Genomic DNA, 22604 nt, shown 5'->3' on the forward strand with positions numbered 1-22604 from the left:
ATACATATTTTGTTTTGTTTTGTTTTTCGAGACAGGGTTTCTCTGTAGCTTTGGAGGCTGTCCTGGAACTCACTCAGTAGACCAGGCTGAGTGTGACCAGCCTCACAGAGATCCGCCTGCCTCTGCCTCCAAGTGCTGGGATTAAAGGCATTCTTCAATGCCACCACCACCTGGCCTAATAATATATTTTCTGGAGAGTTATTCTCGAAGGTGTTCTGATTCCACCTAGCCAAAGTCTCCCCAAGACACATGCCAAGTAAGTTTCTTCCAGAAGACAAGGAATTTTTTCACTTCACCAGATCGGTGCCAACTTTCACATAGGATGAAATGACAAGCTAGGTTCCACCAGACTGAAAAAAATCCATTTTCCAACTTAACATGGCTACCAGGATGGCCTGTAAATGGTGCAGGACTACCCAAGGAAGCTAAACTATCTGTCAAAAACCCAGATAAAATCATTCCTAATGTCAGCCATTAGCTGAGTTCTGCATGAATCAATACGGAAGAAGACAAATTTGCCAAGAGATCTCTGATCCATTGCCACTGTTACAAGCCACCACAAACTGCTTCAAGAGTCAGGCAGGGGCTCAGAAGTTAACAGCACACACTGCTCTTGCAGAGGACTGGCATTTGGGTCCCAGCACCCATGCTGGGTAGCTCACAAGTATAACTTGGCTCCTGGGGGATCCAACACTTCTGTATGACAAGCGCACTAGTGTCCCAGCACAAACACAGTTAAAAATAATAAAAATAAGTAACTTTTTAAAAGGCAGACGCAGCCCCTATATCAAACAGTCTCCCATTCTCAAGGCACCCTGCTATTTATACATAGTGCCCTCAACATACAATGTTTTTGGCCCACGCCTTTAATTCCAGCACTCTGGAGGCAGAAGCTGAGGATTTCTGTGAGTTCGAGGCCAGCCTGATCTACAAAACAAGTTCCAGAACAGTCAAAGCTGTTACACAGAGAAACCCTGTCTCAAAAAAAAAAAAAAAAAAAAAAAGACTACAATGTTTTACCCAACAAGACCCAAAGACTGTAGACCAACTCCAAGTGGAGTTCCACCTAGATACTGCGTCTGTCCATTCATCAAAGGTGTTCACTCATGTCCTCCCTCCCCTGGGGTTTAATGGTACTACCCTAACCCCTTCGTCCCTAGAGAAGAACCTGTCTTTCCACCAATGCTCTAGATGGCCATGATCAATGACACCTGGATAGACCTGGCTAAAACACATCAGGCCTAGCTCCAACCTTGCTCCTCTGGCCTCATGGATGCGTCCCCACAGTCCACAAAGCCGGGGACCTCAGGAAAAGTCTATACCGAAGATACATCCCTTTCCCTGGGCATGGTCACACCCGATCATAATAACATAAGCCATTCTCTAGGCGAGCGTTTGCAAGGTGGGCTCAGAAAGGATCCAGGTGCAACTCCACACGACCGCGCGCTAACCGGGCAGCGTCCCTGGAAGCAGCGGGAAGAGGCTAGCTCCAGAATGTCCCCCCCACCCCGAGTCAGGCGAGGTGTGGCGCCGACAGGTGGTCCCCGACTGCGAGGTTCCCGGCTCTTCACCGGGCCGCGTGCCCTACCTGTCGCTGGCGGATCCGCCTCCTCGTCAGCCTCCGCCTCAGCTGCCGCAGCGACTGCCGGCGAGGGCAGCGGGTCCATCGCGCGGCCAGTCATGTGAGCCCGCGCACCCACGTGACTTCCTCCCGCGCCCGCCGGCCTGCCCCGCCCACGCCAGCTCTTGTCCGGCGAGGCCACGCCCATCCCAACCTCGTCACGCCCCTCCGCGAGCCCCAAGCGTTATGGCCCCGCCCCTGTCCACGGACCACGCCCCAACCACGTGGCTTCGGCCTGGGCTGAGTTCCGCAGCTATGGTCCAAGGCTGAGTGCTAGGGCGTGCACGATCCAAACCGCTCAGCGCCACAGCCCGCGAGCGCACACCTACCCCCCCCACCCCACCCCCCCGGCTCTGAGCCAGCGGCTGTCACTAGTTGTCTTGCCCACTCATTCACACACCCACGTTACCACTCATTCGCGCATCTGCTTGCCCACTCACCACATACTAACACACTCACTCGCTCTGGCACCAAGGTCTGCAGGCAGGCCCTGTGATGGGTGCTAGGGACACAAAAGTGTTCTAGTACTTTCTAGGATCTGGAGTGGGTAAGCTGGTCAGGGAACAGGTGCCCTGACTATCGTAGGTCTCTTTGAAACTAACCAGGCCATTCTCCTCACTTTGTAGTGGGGATTGAACCCAAGGGGCTCCCACATGCTGAGCTAGCCCTCTACTGCTGAGCTATAGCCCCCAGCCCTTTTTTATTTATTTATTCATATGTATATGGATTTGGTTTTTTGTTTGTTTGAGACAGCTTCTGCCTCCCAAGTGCCCATCTCTGTGAGTTTCGAGACCAGCCTGGTCTACAAGAGCTAGTAGTTCCAGGACAGCCTCCAAACCACAGAGAAACCCAGTCTCGAAAAAACAAACAAAAAAACCAAAAAAACAAAAAAAAAAAAAAAAGAAATGTCTCAAAGAAAAGCAAAGCAGTGGGGTGGGGTAGTAGGTTGACTCCATCAGGAGAGCCTTATTTACACAGTACAGACCTTGTCCCTCCAGACACTGATACCTAATGATTTCCACTGAGTGGGCTAACAGAGCTCCCAGGTTGGAGCCCTAGGATGAGTCTCAGTCTCCTTACTAGTGCCTCTAAAGCCTTTAAAGCCCCAGGGTGGGCTGTAGCTGCTAGGCACTTAGTTCCCTTTATTTTCCAGGACTGCAATGTCTTCTATATAGAAGTATAACAGGCCCCCAGACCTTAGCACAACTGGCTCCATGATGGAAGTACCATTCAGGCTATAAAATTTAGCACATAGACAGCACCACCTGCCAAAAATGAAGACCTGATCCATCAAAGTCCACAGTTCTGGGAAAGTCTCTAAATGTGGTACCTTGCTTTTTGGCTTCTGTATTTCCACTTCTGGCTAATTGTTCTTGTTAACAGAAGTATGTCAAACCCAGAATGTAGTTTTTGCGCTTCAAAGTGCATCCTGAAATGCTCAGTGAAACACTGGGATCCTGAATACCCAGCATAGTTGCCTGTGGCTAATAAAGACTTTGTGTTGGGTTAAGCCCATATCCAAGCAGCCTTCTCTAGTGGATGTCACACAACAGAAGAGGCTTAAAAGTTTGAGTAGAAATACTTTTTTAATCATGAAGAGTTTTGTATGTTTTTTGGAAACAGTATCTCTTAATACATGCACTCTACACACAACAGTGTTTATTTCCTGGCTTTTGGCACATATCTTTGTCTCCCTGAGATTATAAGATGGTTAGTTTTGGTCTTTTAAAACAAGGTCCTATGTTTTCCTGGCTGATCTCAAACTCTATATAGTTGAGGGTGACATTAAACTTTGTGAGTGTGTGTATGTGTGTGTGTACACGCACGTGCCTGTGCTCCCATGTGTAGAGGTTGAAGGACAATTTCCAACATTATTCTTCTTCAGGAGCCATCCACCTTGGACATGTACGCTGTCTGGACAGCATGCTTCAGGGATGAGTCTAGCTTTCCTGGAATCGCAAGCACACTATCACCATACTTTCCACCATAGGATTGAAGCCAAATTCTCATGCTTGCATTGCACACACTTCTTTGGCTGAACTCTCTGCCCAGCTCCTTGAACAGTTCTGTTCCTCCTGCCTCCACCTGCTTCCTGCCGACAGGACAGGCACGTGCCATCCCTCACAGTTTCATAGAGAGCTGGATGGACCTAGGGATTTGTACATGCTAAGAAAACACTCTACAGAGTCCCACCTGCAGCCATCGTAAGGTTTTGTGGTTCTTGTTCATTCATTCATTCGTTTTAGTATAGTATCCCTAGAGTCTGAAGAGATGATTCAGCCATCAAGAGCACTGGATGCTCCAGGAGATAGTGACACACACCTTTAATCCCTGCACTTCGAGAGCAGAGGCAGGTGGATCTCCAGGTTCAAGGCCAGCATAGGCTACATAGTGAGTTCCAGGGCAGCCAGGGCTACACAAAGAAACCCTGTCTCAAAAAAAAAAAAAAAAAGCATTGAATACTCTTCCAAAGGGCCCACCTGGGGTTTGATTCCTAGCACCCACATGGTGTCTCACAAACATCTGTAACTCCAGGTCATAGGAATCTAACACCTTCTTCCTGGCCTCCAAAGACACTGTAAGAGTGTAGTGTGCAGACAGACAGACATACAGGCAAAACATCCATACACATAAAATAATAAACATTTTTTTAAAAAAATAAGTGAATATTCATTTTGGTTTCATAACAATGTAAGATAATTTACAAGTTTGAGCTGTTGTTCTTAAATGTTCTCTCTTCAAACTTAGAACACCTCATTGTCCCAGCATACACCTGTCATCCATGTGAGCAGATACAATCAACAAGAGTTCTGCAGATGGACACCTAGGCAGCTTTCTCAAGCCACAATGGAGATCACAAGATCCTGTGACCCTTAGTGTTCCCATCTGATGGCCACTTCCTTCCGTCAAACTGGACTTCCTTTCAGCTGCTGTTGCCATCAAATGATACACTCAGCACTTTCCCTAAGTACACACACACACACACACACACACACACACACACACACACACACACACACAGCTCATTTCCTGGCTTTTGGCACAAATCTTTGTCTCCCTGAGATTATAAGATGTTTGTTTTTGGTCTTTTAAGACAAGGTCCTATGTACCCTTGCTTGACCTCAAACTCTCTGTGTAGCCAAGGGTGATTTAGAAGTTATGATCTTCCTGCTTTTATCTCTCTGGGGACTGGTATATAGGCATGCACCACCAAGTCTGGCTCAGGTGGTGCTGGGGATGGAACCCAGGGCTTTGTGAATACCAGGCAGGCACTCTGTCACCTGAGCCACAGCCCCTACTTGTAGCTGTGGATTGTGTCTCTTCTCAAGGTATCCGTGGAGTATGCAGGCAGCCAGGCTGCCATGAAAGCTATCCTTCCAGCAGCCTGGCTAATATTCCTCATCTCAGAACATCCTATAGTCAGAAGACAGGAAAAGATCTAACAGCTGTCAATGAAGTCATCAAATTGTAGGGCTGGAATGTTGTGAGATACCCACACACTTTGTGAAGGTGTATTTGCTGTGATTGGTGTAATAAAAAGCTAAATGGCCAATAGCGAGGCAGGTAGTATAGGTGGGATTTCTAGGGAGAGAAAGGAAGAGAAGATGAATCTAGGTGTGGGTGGTGCCAGGAGACATGGAAGAAGCAGAATGGGTGGTATGTGACAAAGTAGATTAATAGAAATGGGTTAATTTAAGTTATAAGAACAAACCTAATTTAAGGCCAAGTTTTCATAATTAATAAGTCTCCATGTCATTATTTTGGAGATGGCTGGCAGGACAGAGAAAGATTCATTACTCTGGAGAGATGGCTCAGCCTTTAAGAGCACTGGCAGCTCTTCCAGAGGTTCCAAGTTCAATCCCCAGCAACCACATGGCAAATCACACCTGAATGTAACTCCAGTTCCAGGGGATACCCTCACACAGACATACATGCAGGTAAAACACCAATGCACATAAGATAAAAATAAATCATTTTTTAAAAAAGCAAATCTCCTGAGATCCCAACATCTTAGCTTATTTAAAGGAAAAACAAACATTAAAAGCCATACTTGCCAGCCATAATGCCAAATGCCTGGGATGCCTGCACCAAGTTCAGGAATCCAAGCTCATCCACCACTGCATAGCCAATTTGAGGACAGCCTTCGCTACATAAGACCCTCCCCCACCATCCCATAGAAAGAGAGTCCAAAAATAGAATCCTGTCTGTGGGCATGGTGGCACACACCTTTAACCCCAGCACTCCTGAAGCAGAAGCATGTGGATCTCTGTGAGTTTGAAGCCAGCCTGGTCTACAGAACAAGTTCCAGAAATCCTGTCAATTATATAGTTTTGTTTTGTTTTTTGGTTTTTTTTAAACTGTTTCTTCCTAATTGAAATACTCCTTCCCAGAGGGAGGGGCAGTTCAGAGACTGGGGAAATAAACAGAAATGGAAAGCTTAAAGAGCTTCGGGAAGTCAGAAAGTACCAAACCCCCTCTTCCCCAAGGTTATAGACACAGCAATAGTTTCTGGCGAAAGGAGACACTCCAGCTTGTCCACACACCTAAAAGTTGTACAGAGAGCTCATGGGACACAGTTTCCTTGAGCTGTCACTCAGGCTGAGGTGGGCTTTCCCATGATGCAGTAGTGGCCTTTGAGTCACCTTTGTTCCTGCAACTAACACCAGTAAACTCCCTAGGCCATTAAGCTAGATATGGGTAGTAGATAAAATCTTTTCTTTTTATTTATTTAGTTTTTGGTTTTTTGAGACAGGGTTTCTCTGTGTAGGAGCTTCGGCTGTTCTAGAACTCACTCTGTAGACCAAGCTGGCCTCAAACTCATGGAGATCCGCCTGCCCCTCTGCCTCCCAAGTGCTAGGATGAAAGGCACCACAGCATGGCTGATAAAGTATTTCTGGTGACCTGTCACCAGAGTCTAATTTGTTCACATCTCCCCAAGAGAAGTAAGTCATAGGATTTTTTTTTCAGTATATTTTATTTTTATGTGGATGTAGATGCATGTGTGTGAGAGAGACACAGGCTCAGATCCCTCAGGGCTGGAGTTACAGGCATTCTGCACAGGATGCTGAGATCTGAACTCTGATCTTCATGATCGTGCAACAAGACCTCTTTTTTATTTTATTTATTTTTATTTTATGTGAATTAGTGTTTTCCTTGTATATATGTCTGTGTGAGGGTGTTGGATCCCCTGGACCTGGAGTTACAGACAGGTATGAGCTGCTATATGGGTGCTGTGGATTAAGCACGGGGCCTCTGGAGAAGCAACAAGTGCTCTTAACCACTGAGCTATCCCTTGCAACAAGAGCTCTTAACTACTGAACCATATATGCAGCCCTGATTTAGCAGTGTTCAACAGTACTCTACCATTAGCCAAACAGCCCTGGGGAGAACTGGGTCATTCCATCTGTCCCAGAGACTGCCTTAAGGTTCTAACTAATAAGGGTAGTTACTGCTTCCTCTTACAAAAACACAAGTGAAAGGAGAGGAGAGGGGGGGCAAAAAGACCAATTCCAAAGGGAAGTTTGGCCTAGACACAATCTTTTTTTTGGGGGGGGGGTTGAGACATGGTTTCCTCTGTATAATTTTGGAGCCTATCCTGGCACTCGCTCTGTACCAGGCTGGCCCCGAACTCACAAAGATTCACCAGACTCTGCCTCCCAAGTGCTGGGATTAAAGGCGTGTGCCACCAACACCCAGCTACCTAGACACAATCTTTTTTGTTTGATTGACATAGTTTCTCTGTGTTTCATTCCTGACTGTCCTAGAACTCTTTTTAAAGCAGGCTGGTCTCAAACTCACAGTGATCCACTTACCTCTGCCTCCTAAGGGCTATGATTAAAGTCATGCACCACCACCGCTTGACTTAGACACAGTCTATACCTGTCATGCTACCATGCGGGACTAAGGCTGTAGCCCAGGGCTAGAAACAACTCACAGGGTTGGTGAGATGGCTCAGCAGGTAAAGATACTTCCTGCTAAGCCTGATAATGTGAGTTCTACTCCTACTACCCACATGGAAGGAGCGCACCATCTTCACAAATTGTCCCATAGTGTCCCAGTTTGCTTTCTGTTGCTGTGACAAAGTCCACCACCAAAAACAACCTGGGAAGGAAAAGGTTTATGTGATTTACAGGTCCCAAGTCCATCACTGAGGAAAGTTAGGAGGGAGACCCAAGGCAGAAACCTGGTGCTGTTACATGTCACGAGGAAGGAGAGAAACAACATTTACAGGTTCCAAAGATTTTAATAAGCTGGTGACTGATTGATCAGGGCTGCAGGACAAGGACTTGAGAGCCTTGTTTCTCCTGACAGCCCCAAGCCAGGGCATAAATTTTATAAGCATAAAATTCACAAACATTTATTGCCAAGTTACAGATAAAATTTTCACCAATCAGGGTTTAGAGTTTAGGGGCTTGTGTGTTCCATTATTGCCAATCCATATACAATGCAAGCCTTTCAGTCCAACCAACCAGATTCATTTGTTCCCTCTGTTTTTAGGAACAGCCCTATTATTTCTAAAGAACTAAAGATGCATAACAACTATTTCTATGGTTTAGGGAGAAGGTTGGTCAGCCATTGGAAAGTTCTCAGCTCCCCTAGGGCTTAGGAACCTGAACTTTATTTCACCTTGCAGGTAAAATGGAGTCTGAAGTCAAAATGGCACTACTCAGGCCAAGATGCTTTTGCCTGCTCCCTTCAGTGGCAGGAACTGAAGCAGAGACCACGGAGGAATGTTGGCCACTGGCTTACTCTCCTTGGCTTGCTCAACCTGCTTTCCATATAACACAGTACCATCTGCCCAGAGGTGGTACCACTCTCAGTGGGATAGGCCCTCCCCACCTCAAACCTTAATCAAGAAAATGGCTGAGTGTGGTAGTGCAGCCTTTAATCCTAGCCCTTGAGGCAGAGGCAGAGGCAGAGGCAGTTAGATCTCTGTGAGTTGGAGGCCAGCCTTGTCTATGGGACAGCCAGGGCTAAGTAGAGTGCCCTTGTGTTAGAAAAGGAACAAAGAAAGGGAGGGAGGAAGGGAGAGTGGGAGGGAGGGAGGGACGGTGGGAGGGAGGGAGGAAGGAAGAATTAGCCTAAAATAAAAAGAAAAGAAGAAAGGAAAATGCCCCACAGACTTGCCTACAGGCAATCTGTTTTTTGGGGTTTTTGTTTGTTTGCTTGGGATTGTATTTTGTTTTGTTTTGTTTTGTTTTTGGAGACAGGGTTACTTTCTTTAACAGCCCTGGCTATCCTGGAACTCACTTTGTTGACCAGGCTGGCCTCAAACTCACAGAGATCCACCTGCCTCTGCCTCCCAAGTGCTGGGATTAAAGGCATGCTCTACTACTGCCCAGCTACCTACAGGCAATCTGATGGAGGTATTTTCTCAATTGAGAATCTCTCTTCCCAGATAATACAGCTTGTTGTTAAGTTGACAAAACCCTAATCAGCGCTGATAACCTTTAGCTAAAGGATGGCTAGTTTTGCTGCCTTTGACCTTTGCTGTAGATATCCCAAATGAGGGGATTTAACTTGTTTTCTTCTCTAACTGCTGTGTTCTCGGTTATTGGTCTCTTAGTCTGTGGGATGTTCTGGACTCTCTTTCCTGAAACAGGTGGGGGCTTCCTTAGAAGCCATCTTTACTTAGTTTGTTACTGTTAGCATCCTTACTTCCAACTCAGTCTATTATAATTACCTGCAGGGACATATGAAAACTCAGTGCTGCCTGATGTATGACGTTCCCAAGGACCTGGTTATCACCTAAATGCAAGCTCCCTTATCTTCTTCAGTGTCTTCATCCTCCCTAGCACTGGGATTAATGGTGTGCACCAACCACTACAGTTTTCTAGACTTTGCCTCTAACTCTTACCTCTGTTCTTACTGCAACATCTACTTTCCACCTTGGTCTCTTTTCCCTTTCCACCTACAGAGATCTAGGTCCTGCCTCACTACTCTCTCATGCTCTCTCATGTGACCACTGAAATCCAGACTGTCTGACCATAGTCACAGCTCTGGGGCATAAACCATGTGCTATGAAGCAAACAGCTCAACTGCTAACTTGGGGAATTCTGCTCCACCCATAAACTCCCTGTTAGAAGTGTGGTGTGAAAGCTGTGATAGCCACCCCAGGAGAAGAGCTCTGAAAGCAGAGGGAATTATGATCATTTCATTTCAATAAGAACAGCAATGGCCCCTAAGTTAAGTAAAACACTTAACTATGTGACACACTTCTAATGAGTACCCATCTGCTCATTAAATACTGAATGGAATTATACATCAATTGGGGGCCAATTGACTTTGTAGCCTAGGCTGGCCACAGACTCACTTTATATAGTCCCAGGATGGACATAAACTCAAGGCAGTCCTCTGGCTTCAATTTCTGAAGAGCTGAGATTATGGGTATGTGTCACCATGGCTATCTTGAGTCTTTTCTCTATGAATAAATTCTAGTTCTCTCTCTCTCTCTCTCTCTCTCTCTCTCTCTCTCTCTCTCTCTCTCTCTCTGTGTGTGTGTGTGTGTGTGTGTGTGTGTGTGTGTGTGTTTGGTTTTTCAAGACAGGGCTTCTGTGTCCGCTGTCCTGGAACTCACTCTATAAACCAGGCTGGCCTCTGCCTCCTGAGTGCAGGGATTAAAGGCATGTGCCACCATGCCAACAGCTCCTGTGTGTCTGTTTTTAGTGCCATGATTCAAACCAAGAGGCTTTTGCATGCTAGGCTGGTGCTGTACCACCGAACCACATCGCTAGTCGCTTACTTGGGGATTCCAGGCAGGTGCTCTACCACTGAGCCACAGACTTAGAGATCTTCCTACCTCCTCTGTGATACCATGCCTGGCTCACTTCCTCCTGTTATAGAGGAAGCTGAGGCTTGGAGGAGACTAATAACTCACTTGAATGTTTGTTGTTTTGTGGGTGGGAACAGTTAAAATTTCATTTTAAAAATGTTTCTGGTTACATTTTTTAATGTGTCGTTGTGTGTGCCTGTGATTGTTGTGCATCCTGTGGTCTAGGTGTAGAAGTCAGAAGAGCATTTGTGGGGGTTGGGTTCTCTACTTCCACCATGTGGGTCCTGGAGATTGAACTAAGCCAGGAACACACTCAGTCTTGGCAGCAGTCACCTTTAGTACTCAGCCATCACACCAGCCCACAGCTGGAATTTCAATGCTCCTGTATGAATCCTGATCCAGCCAAGCTCCTGTGTTTAAGACTTGTGCATCTATGAAAAGAAACCCAAACAGCATGGGGCTAGAGGTGGACACAGAGGGAAAATGAGGAGGGTAACTTTATAGAGAGAGGGAGTGGGAGTAAGCCTTTGCCAGTGATGGATAAGACCCTCTGGGATCATCCACACATCTTCACTCATCTACATGTTCTTAGAGACAGTCCCATGCTAGCAAAATCCTCCAGATACATAACTGAGAAACTCTCCTGAGAGCCAAGTGCTCTTGCCTCCCATGATGGTAGCAATAGGAAGTAAAGATGTGGGAAGGGATGTGGCTCAGTTATCAGACTGCTTGCCTGGCATGCACAAAGCCCTGGGTCCCTAGCACATACATAATAATGGTAAATGCTGTAAACCCCAGCACTTGAGAGGTGTAGGCACGAAGGTCCGGGATTCAGGGTCATCTTTGGCTACAATACTGAGTTCAAGGCTAGCCTGAACTACATGAGATGGAGGGGGGGCAAGATCGCCATCTACAGGCCAGCTGCATCTTTACCTGGTACCCCATGGCTCCCAGCATTTACACATCAACTTCTGGGCCACAGATTATGCAGTAGATCAAGGCCCTTGCTCAGTGCTACCTACTAAGAGAAGTGCCAGCAGAGATGATGGCTTTCAATGATTTCTTAAAAATTTATTGTGGGGCTGGTGACGTAGCCTGGAGGTAGAATCCTTACCTAACATAATGAAAGTCCGGTGTTCAATACCCTATGGGGGCAGAGGTGAAGAAACCTTACTGTGAGTTGAACTTGGTGGTACAATAGCAGTGTGTGCTAATTCTGAAACATATAAACTGCATTGGTTGCATACACTCAGCACTCACAAGATAGAGGAAGGAGGATCAAATGCTCAAGGTCACTTTTGATTGCACAGAAAGTTTGATATGCTCTTAGGCTACATGAGACTCCATCTTTTGTTTATTATTTGTTTGGTTTTGTGATTCTAGCACTGGAAAGGCTGAGACAGTAAGATCAAAATCTCTAGGCTAGCCTGGGCTACACAGTAAGCTCCCACCTCAATAAAACAAGAAGTCATCCAAACTAGGGCTTTTCCTCAGAGACAAGCCAACTTCAGATGACAACGCAAGTTCAAAATAATAATAATGTAAAAAAAATTGCTGAACATGGTGGTGTATGCCAAAATCCCAGCACTCAGGAAGCAGAGGCAAGAGGATCTCTAAGTTCTAGGCCACCCTGGTCTACAGAGTGAGTTCCAGGACATCCAAGGCTACACAGAGAAAGCCTGTCTTAAAAAAACAAGACAGGGTTGGAGTTCCCAGTGAGAATTTACTCCAAGCACGGGACATAAAAAGGAGAGAAACCCTTAAATAATAACTCACATCCTGTTCTGGTTAATGCCCAATGAGAAGTCAGCCCTGCACAGAAATTTTTTGCAGCTTATATAGATTTTGAGCTAGAACATTCCACATAAACTGTTATCTGTAAATCTTTTTTAGGTTCTACCCCCAAGTTACACTTTGAACAGTGAAACTGTGAGGTTGGCCAATTCAGAACAAATGAGTGATTTATGTAGCAAAGCTATTGTCCCAGTTACTGTGAACTGGTGTTGTCACCTAGGGTCACCCTGCCTGTGTGGTTGAATTAAGTTTTTAATTTTTGTTTTGTTTTGTTTTGGAGACAGCTTTTCTCTGTGTAACAGTCCTGGTTGTCCTAGAACTCACTTTGCAGACCAGGCTGGCCTCAAATTTAGAGAGATTCACTTGCCTCTGTTTCCCTTGTGCTGGGATTAAAGGCGTGCACTATCACACACAGCCTGGCTAGAATTATCTTTTTGATGAGGGACAGAGCATCTAATGGGCTACTGTAAGCCAGGGCTGTCTCCTATCTCCTAAGAAAGTCTATTGGCAAATACTTTGAAGGGACCGTCTCCCCATTTCGGAAGCCATAACAGCCTACCACATGCTTGCCTGACCTTGCTTTGGTCACTAGTAGGTCAGATGCCTGCCTCCTGGCAAGGAACCAATCAGAAGTTAGCTGGTGGTGCTATGCTTTATGGCTCTGGGACAAATGCACAGCATTGACGTGCAGAGCATAGCGACCACCCTGGGAGGGCCTATGGGCCATAACAACCAGTTGACCAATCAACACAGGGCAAGCCTGGAGGCACACCAATCCTGAGCCTGTGCATACCCCTAGACACTCCCCTTATGCTGCCCTATAAGATCTCTATGCAGTGGCTTCCCTGAGTCTTTCCTAGGCATCCCCCACGGTGAATGGATGGAAGGCCCGAGCTGAGAGCTAACATGGAGTTAGCTCGTTAAACAACTACAATAAAGCCTCATGCTGTTTGCATCAAGCTTTCCCCTCCCATGGTGATTGGGGTGGCTGAAGTCCTGGATTGAGATCCTAGGGGCCTGAGCCTCCAGAGGTCTTTCACTTTATAATGTTGGCTTATTACTTCCAGTTTCTCCTCCACCAAGAGCACACCACCAAGAGTGAGGGAGGGAATGGGAAGAGAAAGGAGTCCCTCACTCTGAAATCTAGTTTAGATACCTGCTGTCTCAGGAAGCGCAATTCACTGAAAGGTACAAACAAGCCTGAGTTTAAATCTTAATTGGGAACCATTCCTTCTCTCTCCTCATTCTGACCTTCTGCAACAAGATTGGCTGTAGGTGGTGGCTCCCTACCCCTGAAAAACAAGAAATGCAAGAAGTCTCCTGTGACTTTTTATCACCTGCCAAAGGACAATAGGATCTTCACTCTGCCCCATTGCCTCCAGGAAGATTAGGGACTTTTCTGGAAATGAAGCCAGGGGGCTGCCCCACAGCCAGGCAACGTGGTCTCTGTGGCCTGGTACTGTAAGGTTCGTTTATTTTCCTCTTAAGCCAGGCTGACTGCTTTGGCCCCTCTCCATTGAAAGGGGCTCCTGGAGATCATTGACTGTTTGCTTAATTCCTTCTCCCTTCTGTGGTCATGCACAGAGTAGGTAAATCTACCTACTTATTAATCCTGCTGCTGGCCAGTTGTCAATTTATTTCAGAGACTTAACTATCAACCCTGGGTGAGGGTAGGGAGGGATTTTTTTTTTCCCTGCACCACAGTAGCCATACTCACAGATCTGTCTCTCAGTGAATACTGACTAAAATGGGTGAATACATTTTGGTATGTGGGACTAGAGAGATGACTCAGCAAGCAAGAGCACTGGCTGCTCTTCCAAGAGGATCTGGGTTTGATTTCTAGTGCCTATGTGATAACTCACAACTATCTGGAACTACAGTTCCAGGGGATCTGATACCCTCCCCTGGCCTCTGTGGGCACTGCATGCACATGGTGTACAGACAAAGGCACAGAAATACCCATATAAGTAAGAGAAAATTCAAATAAATCATTTTTAAACAATTAGTATGGGAAGCTGGGCAGTGATGGTGCAAGTCTTTAATCCCAGCACTTGGGAGGCAGAGGCAGGCAGATCTCTTTGAATTCGAGGCCAGTCTGGTCTAAAAACAAATTCTAGGACAGGTAGGGCTATTACACAGAGAACCCCTGTCTTGAAAAACAAAACAAAACAAAAACAAAAACAAAAAACAAACAAACAAGCAAAAAGGGATGGGTAGCTGGGAGTAGTGGTGCTGGTCCTTAATCCCAGAGCTCAGAAGACAAATGTAAGTAGATCTGTGAGTTTGAGGCTAGCCTAGTCTACATAGTGAGCCAGTTTAGCCAGGGCTACACAGAGAAATCTGTCTTGAAAACAAAACAAACAAAATCAAGCAGGGGTTGGAGAGATGGCTCAGCAGTTAAGAGCATTGAGTGTTCTTCCAGAGGACCTGGGTTCTTTCCCAGTACCCACATGGCAACTCACAACTGTCTGCAACTCCAAGATCTGACACCCTCACGCAGACATACATACAGGAAAAACACCAATGCAAATAAAATAAAAATAAATTAATTGATAAAAAATAAAACAAACAAAGCAATTGTTATGTTTTAGTTTCATTTTTGTTCCTCCAATAAAATGCCCTGACAAAAAGCAACTGTCTTAGTTACTTCCCCATTGTTGTGATGAGACACCATGACAAAGGCAAGTTTTAGAAGAGAGTTTATTTTTGGTTAGAGTCTATTATCATCATGGTTAGGGCTCATGGCAGAAAGACAGGCACAACAGTGGAACAGTAGCTAAGAGCTTACATCTTGATTCATAAGCATGAGGCAGAGAGACCTAAACCTCTAAGTCCATCCCCAGTGACACACCTCCACCAAGGCCACACCTCCTAAACATCCTTCCCAAATAGTTCCACCAATTAGGAACTGACTATTCAAACTTTTGAGTCTTTTGGGGGCCATCTTATTCAAACCACCACAGCAATTTAGGGAAGAAAGTGTTTGTGTTAGCTCACAGTTCCAGACTTTAGCCCATTATAGCAGGAAGTCAAAACAATAGGAACTTGAAGCTGCTATTCTTACCACCTTCCCAGTCAGGAGAAGTTAAAAGAATCAATGCAGACTCATTTGCTTGTTTATGCTCAACTGGATTTTTCCACAGTTCAGGACTCCCTACCTTGGTGTGGTAATAAATTATATATGATTTATTAAAGCTTACTTGAGGATTCAAAAAAGCAAAGTCAGCCTCAAGCAATAGAGATCAGGTAGTGGTAGTACTCACTTTTAATCCCAGGACTCAGGATTCAGAGGTGAACGATCTCTGTTAGTTCAAGGCCACCCAGGGATATATTAGAGCTCACTCTTTTAATGTCAGAACTCGTGAAAGGTGTATAAGACAGAAGCTAGGCATTCAGGATAAGACATTCATTCCCAGGCCACATTGAGGATAGGAAGATATGGAAGTCTCAGGATTCTCAAGCCATATGAAGGAGAGGCAATAGTCTGAGGTTTGGTGGAGCCAGGATCACCTTTCAGTCTGAGGTAGAGTAAGAGCTAGTGACCAGCTGCTTTGCTTTTCTGATCTTCATCTTGAAGTTTGAACCCCAATATCAGTGTCTGGGTCTTTTATTTTTCAAGTTACACCTAGGGAATGGTGTTACCTATAGTGGACTAGGTCTTCCCACATCAATTAGTTTAATTAAAGTAGTAAACCATAGACCAACCCAATGTAGACAATCCCTTACTGACACTATGATCCAAGCCTCTCACTGGGGAATTCTAGGCAGGTGTTCTACCACTGAGCCACACCCTCAGCCCTTCACTGTGGGATTCTAGGCAGATGCTCTGCGACTGAACCATGATGACATTTCAACCATTTTTTTAAAAATCTTATTTATATTTTAAGTGTGAGTGCTCTGCACCTGCATGGCAGAAGAGGGCATCAGGTCCTATTACAGATGGTTGTGAGCCACCATGTGGTTGCTGGGAATTGAACTCGGGACCTCTGGGAGAGCAGCCAGTGATCTTAACTGCTGAACCACCTCTCCAGCCCCCATTTTAACCACTTTTAAAGAAAATGTGCCATAAGTCACAGTTACTGTATTCTTCAGGCCTACCTCCAGAATGCTGCATTTCCCAGACAGCAACTCTGTACCCTATACTTACTAACTCCAGCAGAGGCAGATCAGGGGTGTTCACCATTCCCAGGGTCACTGGGGCAACTATTTATTGTCATCATAATACTGTTACAACAATGTCAACAATAGGTCTTTATAATAAACACCTCTTTCATTATTTTTGCCTTTAAACAAGCTAAGTTGAGCTGTGTGTGAAGAGATGGCTCAGTGGTTAAAAGCACTGGCTGCTCTTGCAGAAGACCCAGGTTCTTGTTGTTTGTTTGCTTGTTTTTCTAGGCAGGGTTTCTCTGTGGCTTTGAAGGCTGTCCTGAAACTAGCTCTGGTAGACCAGGTTGGTCTCGAACTCACAGAAACCCACCTGTCTCTGCCTCCTGAGTGTTAGGATTAAAGGCAAGGACCCAGGTTCTATTCCTAACACCTACATGGTAGCTCACAACCATGTAACTCTAGCTGCCTTCTTCTGGTTCCTGAGGGTACAACGCTTATGTGGTACACAAATACATGTAGGCAAAACACACATTCCTCCCACCTCTCTTTCACTCTCTCTCTCTCTCTCTCTCTCTCTCTCTCTCTCTCTCTCTCTCTCTCTCTCACACACACACACACACACACAAATTTAAAAAAAAAAACACTAAAGAGCCGGGCGTTGGTGTCGCACGCCTTTAATCCCAGCACTCGGGAGGCAGAGGCAGGTGGATCTCTGTGAGTTCGAGACCAGCCTAGTCTACAAGAGCTAGTTCCAGGACAGCTTCCAAAGCCACAGAGAAACCCTGTCTCAAAAAAACAAAACAAAACAAAAAAAACCACTAAGATATTGAGTATAGTTGGGTGATGGTGGCTCACGCCTTTAATCTCTGAACTCAGGAGGCAGAGCAGGCAGATCTCTGTGAGTTCGAGGCCAGCCTGGTCTACAGACTGAGTTCTGGGACAGTCAGGACTGTTATATAAAGAAACCCTGTCTCAAATAACCAAACCCAAAAAACCCCACTAAGATGTTTGTATAACTTGTCTCTCTACTTGCCCACTTTGTTGGGGGAGTAGGATTTGTTTTTTTGAGACAGGGTTTCTCTTGAACTCATAGAAATCTTCCTGCCTCTGCCTCTTGAGTGCTAGGATTAAAAGCATATGCCACCACTGCAAAACCTCAATTACCAATTCTCTAAAAGTTTTTCCATTATTTCTTTGTGTTTTTACTCTCTTTGTGGGTGTGTGTGTGTATGAGCACACATGTGCCATAACGCATTTGTGGAGATCAAAGTACAACTTACAGGAGTCTGTTCTTTTTTTTTTTTTAAGATTTTATTTATTTATTATGTATACAACATTCTGCTTCTGTGTATATCTGCACACCAGAAGAGGGCATCAGATCCCATAATAGATGGTTGTGAGCCACCATGTGGTTGCTGGGAATTGAACTCAGGACCTCTGGAAGAGCAGTCAGTGCTCTTAACCTCTGAGCCATCTCTCCAGCCTCACAGGAGTCTGTTCTTACTTTCCACCATGTGGGAGCTGGAAATTAGCTCAAGCCATTAGGCTTGGTGGCAAGCAACTTGACCCACTGAGCCAAATCACTAGCCTCGTTTTCCAGTTTGTCCCCCACCACACAGGGTTTCTCTGTGAAACCTTGGCTGTCCTGGAGCTGTCCTCAAATTCAGAAATATTATGCCTCTGCCTATTAGGTGTTGGAATTAAAGACCTGTGCCACTACCATCTGGCCATTTTCCAATTTTTTGAAAAAGATTTATTTATTTCTTGTGTAGACAGTGTTTAGCCTGCATGCCAGAAGAGGACACCAGATCTCATTCAAGGTGGTTGGGAGCCACCATGTGGGGTTGCTGGGAATTGAACTCAGGATCTCTGGAAGCGCAGTCACTGCTCTTAACTACTGAGTCATCTCTCCAGCCCTCTCTATGGCTCTTCACCTTATTTTTTGAGGCAGGGTCCTTATGTTAGCTAACTAGCTGACCAATGAGGGACCTACTTGTCTCCCTCTTTCACTAGGATTATAGGTGTGCACTACACAGCAACAGCAGCCTTTTTTTTTTTTTTCTAGACTGGGGTTTCTAGATGTTGTCCTGGAACTCACTATGTAAGCCAAGTGGCCTCGAAGTCTGCCTCACAAATGCTGAGACTAAAGACGTTAAAAGCGTGTGCACCACCATGCTCGGCCCCACACCTGGCTTTTATGTGGGCTCTGAACTCAGGTTCTCCAGTTTGAGCAGCAAGCACTTTACCCACTGAGCCATCTCCCTAGTCCTCCATTGGTGTTTGACAGCACCCAGCAGCAGTAGGCAAGTGGGAGCAGCCACAGGTAGTGCCCTCTAGTGATCATGTACTCAGCATGCCTGTGCTTGTGATGTCTGTCACCTTACACAAAGAGAACAGATAGGAACTGAATGCTTTTGGTGTTGTTTTGAGACAGGGGCTCATGTAGCCTAGAGTGGCCTTCATCTTGATCTATAGTCAAGGATGGCTTTGAATTTCTGGTCCTACTGCCTTTACTTCCTGAGTGCTCGGATTACAGGCATCCACCACCATGTCTTGTTTATGATGTGCTGGGAATGGGACCAGGGCTCCCTGAATGCTAAGCAAGTATTTTACCAACCAAGCCATACCTCCTGCCTTCGCCTCTCCTTTATATCAGTTTTGTGGACCCTTTGACCTTTTTGTAAGATAGATACCCCTTTTCCCCCTCATGTATGAGTGCTCTTTCTGCATGTATGCCTTTATTCCAGAAGAGGGCATCAGATCCCACTACAGATGGTTGTGAGCCACCATGCATTTACTGGGAATTGAATTCAGGACCTCTGGAAGAGCAGCTGTAAGACCCTCGGAAAGGCCAGGCTTCCAGAATCTTAGCCCAGGACCCGCGGCCACCCCAATCACAGAATGGAGGCGAAAGCTTGATGCAAATTGCATGAGGCTTTATTGTAGTTTAACGAGCTAACCTCATGTTAGCTCGGGTCTTTGACCCACCCACCATGGCGGATGGCTAGCAAAGACAGTTTGAAGCTGCTGCGTACAGATCTTTATAGGGCAACGTAAGGGGCGTGTCTAGGGGTACGCACAGGCTCACGATTGGTGCGCCTCCAGGCTTGAGGGCTTGCCCTGTGTTGATTGGTCAACTGGTTGTTATGGTCCATAGGCCCTCCCAGGGTGGTTGTTATGCTTTCTACGTCATTGCTGTGTGCTTGTCCGTAAAGCACACCCAGAGCCATAAAGCATAGCGCCACCAGCTAACTTCTGATTGGTTCCTTGTCACGAGACAGGCATCTGACTTTCTAGTGACTAACTTCTGATTGTTTCCTTGTCATGAGGCAGGCATCTGACTTTCTAGTGTCTAGGACAAGGTCATAGAAGCAAGTGTTCGGCCGTTATGGCTGCCAAAAGGGAAGCTGGTCCCTTCACAGCCAGTGCTCTTAACTGCTGAGTCATCTCTTCAGCCCCCAATAGAAACACTTTTTAGCACCTCTCATGAAAACGACACATTTTCATGTGGATGAGACACTTCCAGTTTTGCTTATTTGTTTACTTGCTTTGAGACAGGGTCTCAAGGTGTAGTGCTGGCCAGCCTGGAACTCTGTCTGTAGACCAGGCTGGCCTTGAATTCACAGAGATCCTCCTACCTCTGACTCCCTAGTACCGGGATTAAAGAAATAGGCTGGGCTGGAGAGATGGCTTTAGGGTTAAGAGCACTGACTGTTCTTCTAGAGGTCCTGAATTCAATTCCCAGCAACCACATGGTGGCTCACAACCACCTTGAATGAGATCTGGTGCCCTCTGCTGGCCTGCAGGGAGAAGACTGTAAACATAATAAATAAATAAAATCTTTTAGAAGAGAGAGAGAGAGAGAGAGAGAGAGAGAGAGAGAGAGAGAGAGAGAAATGGGCCACTATGCCAAGTCAGCAGTGATATGTTCCAGTTTTATGGTGAACATTCACTCTTACTGTCCCTTTGATTCCAGTTATAAACTTTAGAAAAGCTCAGGGGCTTATCTATTTTGCAATAAAGTATAATTTCCAAGGCCCTCAAGGGTGTTCAAATACCTATTGGACATGATCTGACAGCCTGCTTGATATAAATCCCTCCTATAAGCCAGAAATCAGCAATTTATAAAACATTTTGTGAGCCACCTCCACCTCCTGGGGATCTACATAGTAATTCCAGGACAGCCAGGGCTACATAGAGAAGCCTTGTATCAAAGAACAAAAACAAAATAGAACACTTTGCTTTGCATACACCTGCTTAGTTACAACTTTCTTTAATGGTACGCTGTCTCCTGGGGAGACAATGAGGGAGGGCACTAAAACAGATGTTACCCTCTCAGCTCCAATCTGTCCTATAGGGTGGTTCAACAAGTTGTTAGAACTTTGTGCAAGTTCCTCCTCTGGCTGGCACCAATACCTTCTTCTGGCATCTCCATGGGCATCTGCACACACGTCTCACACACACACACACACACACAGAGAGAGAGAGAGAGAGAGAGAGAGAGAGAGAGAGAGAGAGAGAGAGAGAGAAAGAGACCACAGAATAAACTAAAATTAAATATGGGCTGGAGAGGTGGGTCCGTGCTTAATAGCATAAATTGCTTTGGTGGAAATGGTTGCAGGTCATTTCTAGTTCCCTGAAGCTGGTGATAGAAAAACAAAAATCCAGCAGAATGTTTAAAATGGTTCTGGCTAAAGCTATGTCTTTAGGATCTGGCTGATTAGCTGCGATCATGTATGTTTGAAATGGCCAATGTTGGTTTAAGTCTGGCTGGTGGTTTGTAGGACTGACAATCTATTTGCTTAGCTTAAGTGGGCAGAGCAGCAAAGGAGAACCCAAATGCTGCCAATTAGGAAGTCAGATTGCCCTGATTCCAATGTCCTTGCTTTGTTTGTTTGTTTTTCGAGACAGGGTTTCTCTGTGTAGCTTTGGAGCCTATCCAGGCACTCACTCTGGAGACCAGGCTGGCCTTGAACTCATAGAGATCCTCCTGCCTCTGCCTCCCGAGTGCTGGGATTAAAGGTGTGTGCCACCAACACCCTGCTCAATGTCCTTGCTTATTCACAGGAAAATGAGCAGGAACCCTTACAAAGAACTTACCATCAGCAGGGCATGGTGGTGCATACCTATAGTCCTAGCAGGAGGATCAAGGGATAAGATTTATCCTCAGCTATACTGTGAATTCAAATCCAGCCTGGACTATGTGAGACCTTTTTGCAAAGCACCCCCTGCCCAAAACAGAAAAAAAAAAAAAAAAAACAAGTAAGGGTTGGGGTATGGCTCAATTGGTAAAAGAGTGACCTTGCAGCCAGGCATTGGTGGCACATGCCTTTAATCCCAGCACCAGGGAGGCAGAGGCAGGTGGATCTCTGTGAGTTCAAGGCCAGCCTGGTCTACAGAGCAAGTTCCAGGACAGTCTCCAAAACAATACAGAGAAACCCTGTCTCTAAACCCCCCCCCCAAAATGACCTTGCAAATGTGAGGACATGAATTCATCCTCCAGAACCCACTTAAAAAGCCAAGCACCCTGGTGTGAGCTTGTGGTATCAAAAAATGAGAAGATAGGAAGTGGATTCCTGAAAGCACTGTTGATCTAAACTCCCGTCTTCATGATTAAACATCAAGTAGTTATTTTCTGCTGAGTTCTTTTTATGTACCTTAATAGATTTTAGCAGAGCTTAACAGGTTGCCCAGAGATCTAGAAAGAAGCAGGTCCTACTTGCTGCCTGAGCACAACTCTGGCTTCAGAATGTACTATTCAGGTAGTACTGTTTCAAACAGTTCGCACTGACCTCCCTCCCTGCTGTCACATCTTTTGGCATTCTAGATCACCATGAAACCATTTTCATCTAGTACAGAGCAGGGACACCTCCCTCAATGGTTTAGCCAGTAACAGGAAGAGGACAGACACAAGTTCTGGCTAGACAGTGGGAGCCCGAATGCAGGTGAGAAGCGGCAGGGAGAAGTTATTAACAAGGCTTCAAAGAGGTGAAGATAAAGGGCCATGGCTTGGTTATGGGAAGAGTTCCAAGGAGCTACTCTGAGGTGCATCCAGCCTTTTGACATTGTCATATGAAGCTGTCAGCCAGAGTTTACACTTGAGTACTGTGTAATTGAGTTACCAAAAAAATTTGCAAAAACATGTGTTAAATAAGTTAATGATTTTATGTTGGGCTACACTCATAACTACCTTTGGCTGAGGGCTGGGCAGGCTTCCTGGGCTGAGAGTCCTGATACTCAAGAGTTGTGGCTTTCAAGCAGAGGCCTACCTGAGACTACAAAAGAAGGGGTGACACCAGGAAGGCGGTG

The 22604-nt window shown here is 45.8% G+C and overlaps 1 protein-coding gene across 3 annotated transcripts in view; it reads right to left on the bottom strand.

The window, feature by feature from the left end:
• Snx8 (sorting nexin 8) overlaps positions 1-1722 on the bottom strand; it is a 49870-nt gene extending 48148 nt beyond the window's left edge. For 2 of the 3 annotated variants that reach the window (XM_027413507.2, XM_027413506.2), the window contains exon 1: positions 1589-1722. In XM_027413507.2, coding sequence (XP_027269308.1) covers positions 1589-1682 — 94 coding nt within the window. In that variant the 5' untranslated portion in view covers positions 1683-1722. The remainder of the gene's footprint in view (positions 1-1588) is intronic. The other variant, XM_027413508.2, reaches the window with a different exon arrangement.
• Positions 1723-22604: the final 20882 nt, after the last annotated feature.

Source organism: Cricetulus griseus, chromosome 4 (genome assembly GCF_003668045.3).
Source record: "Cricetulus griseus strain 17A/GY chromosome 4, alternate assembly CriGri-PICRH-1.0, whole genome shotgun sequence".
NCBI lineage: Eukaryota > Metazoa > Chordata > Mammalia > Rodentia > Cricetidae > Cricetulus > Cricetulus griseus.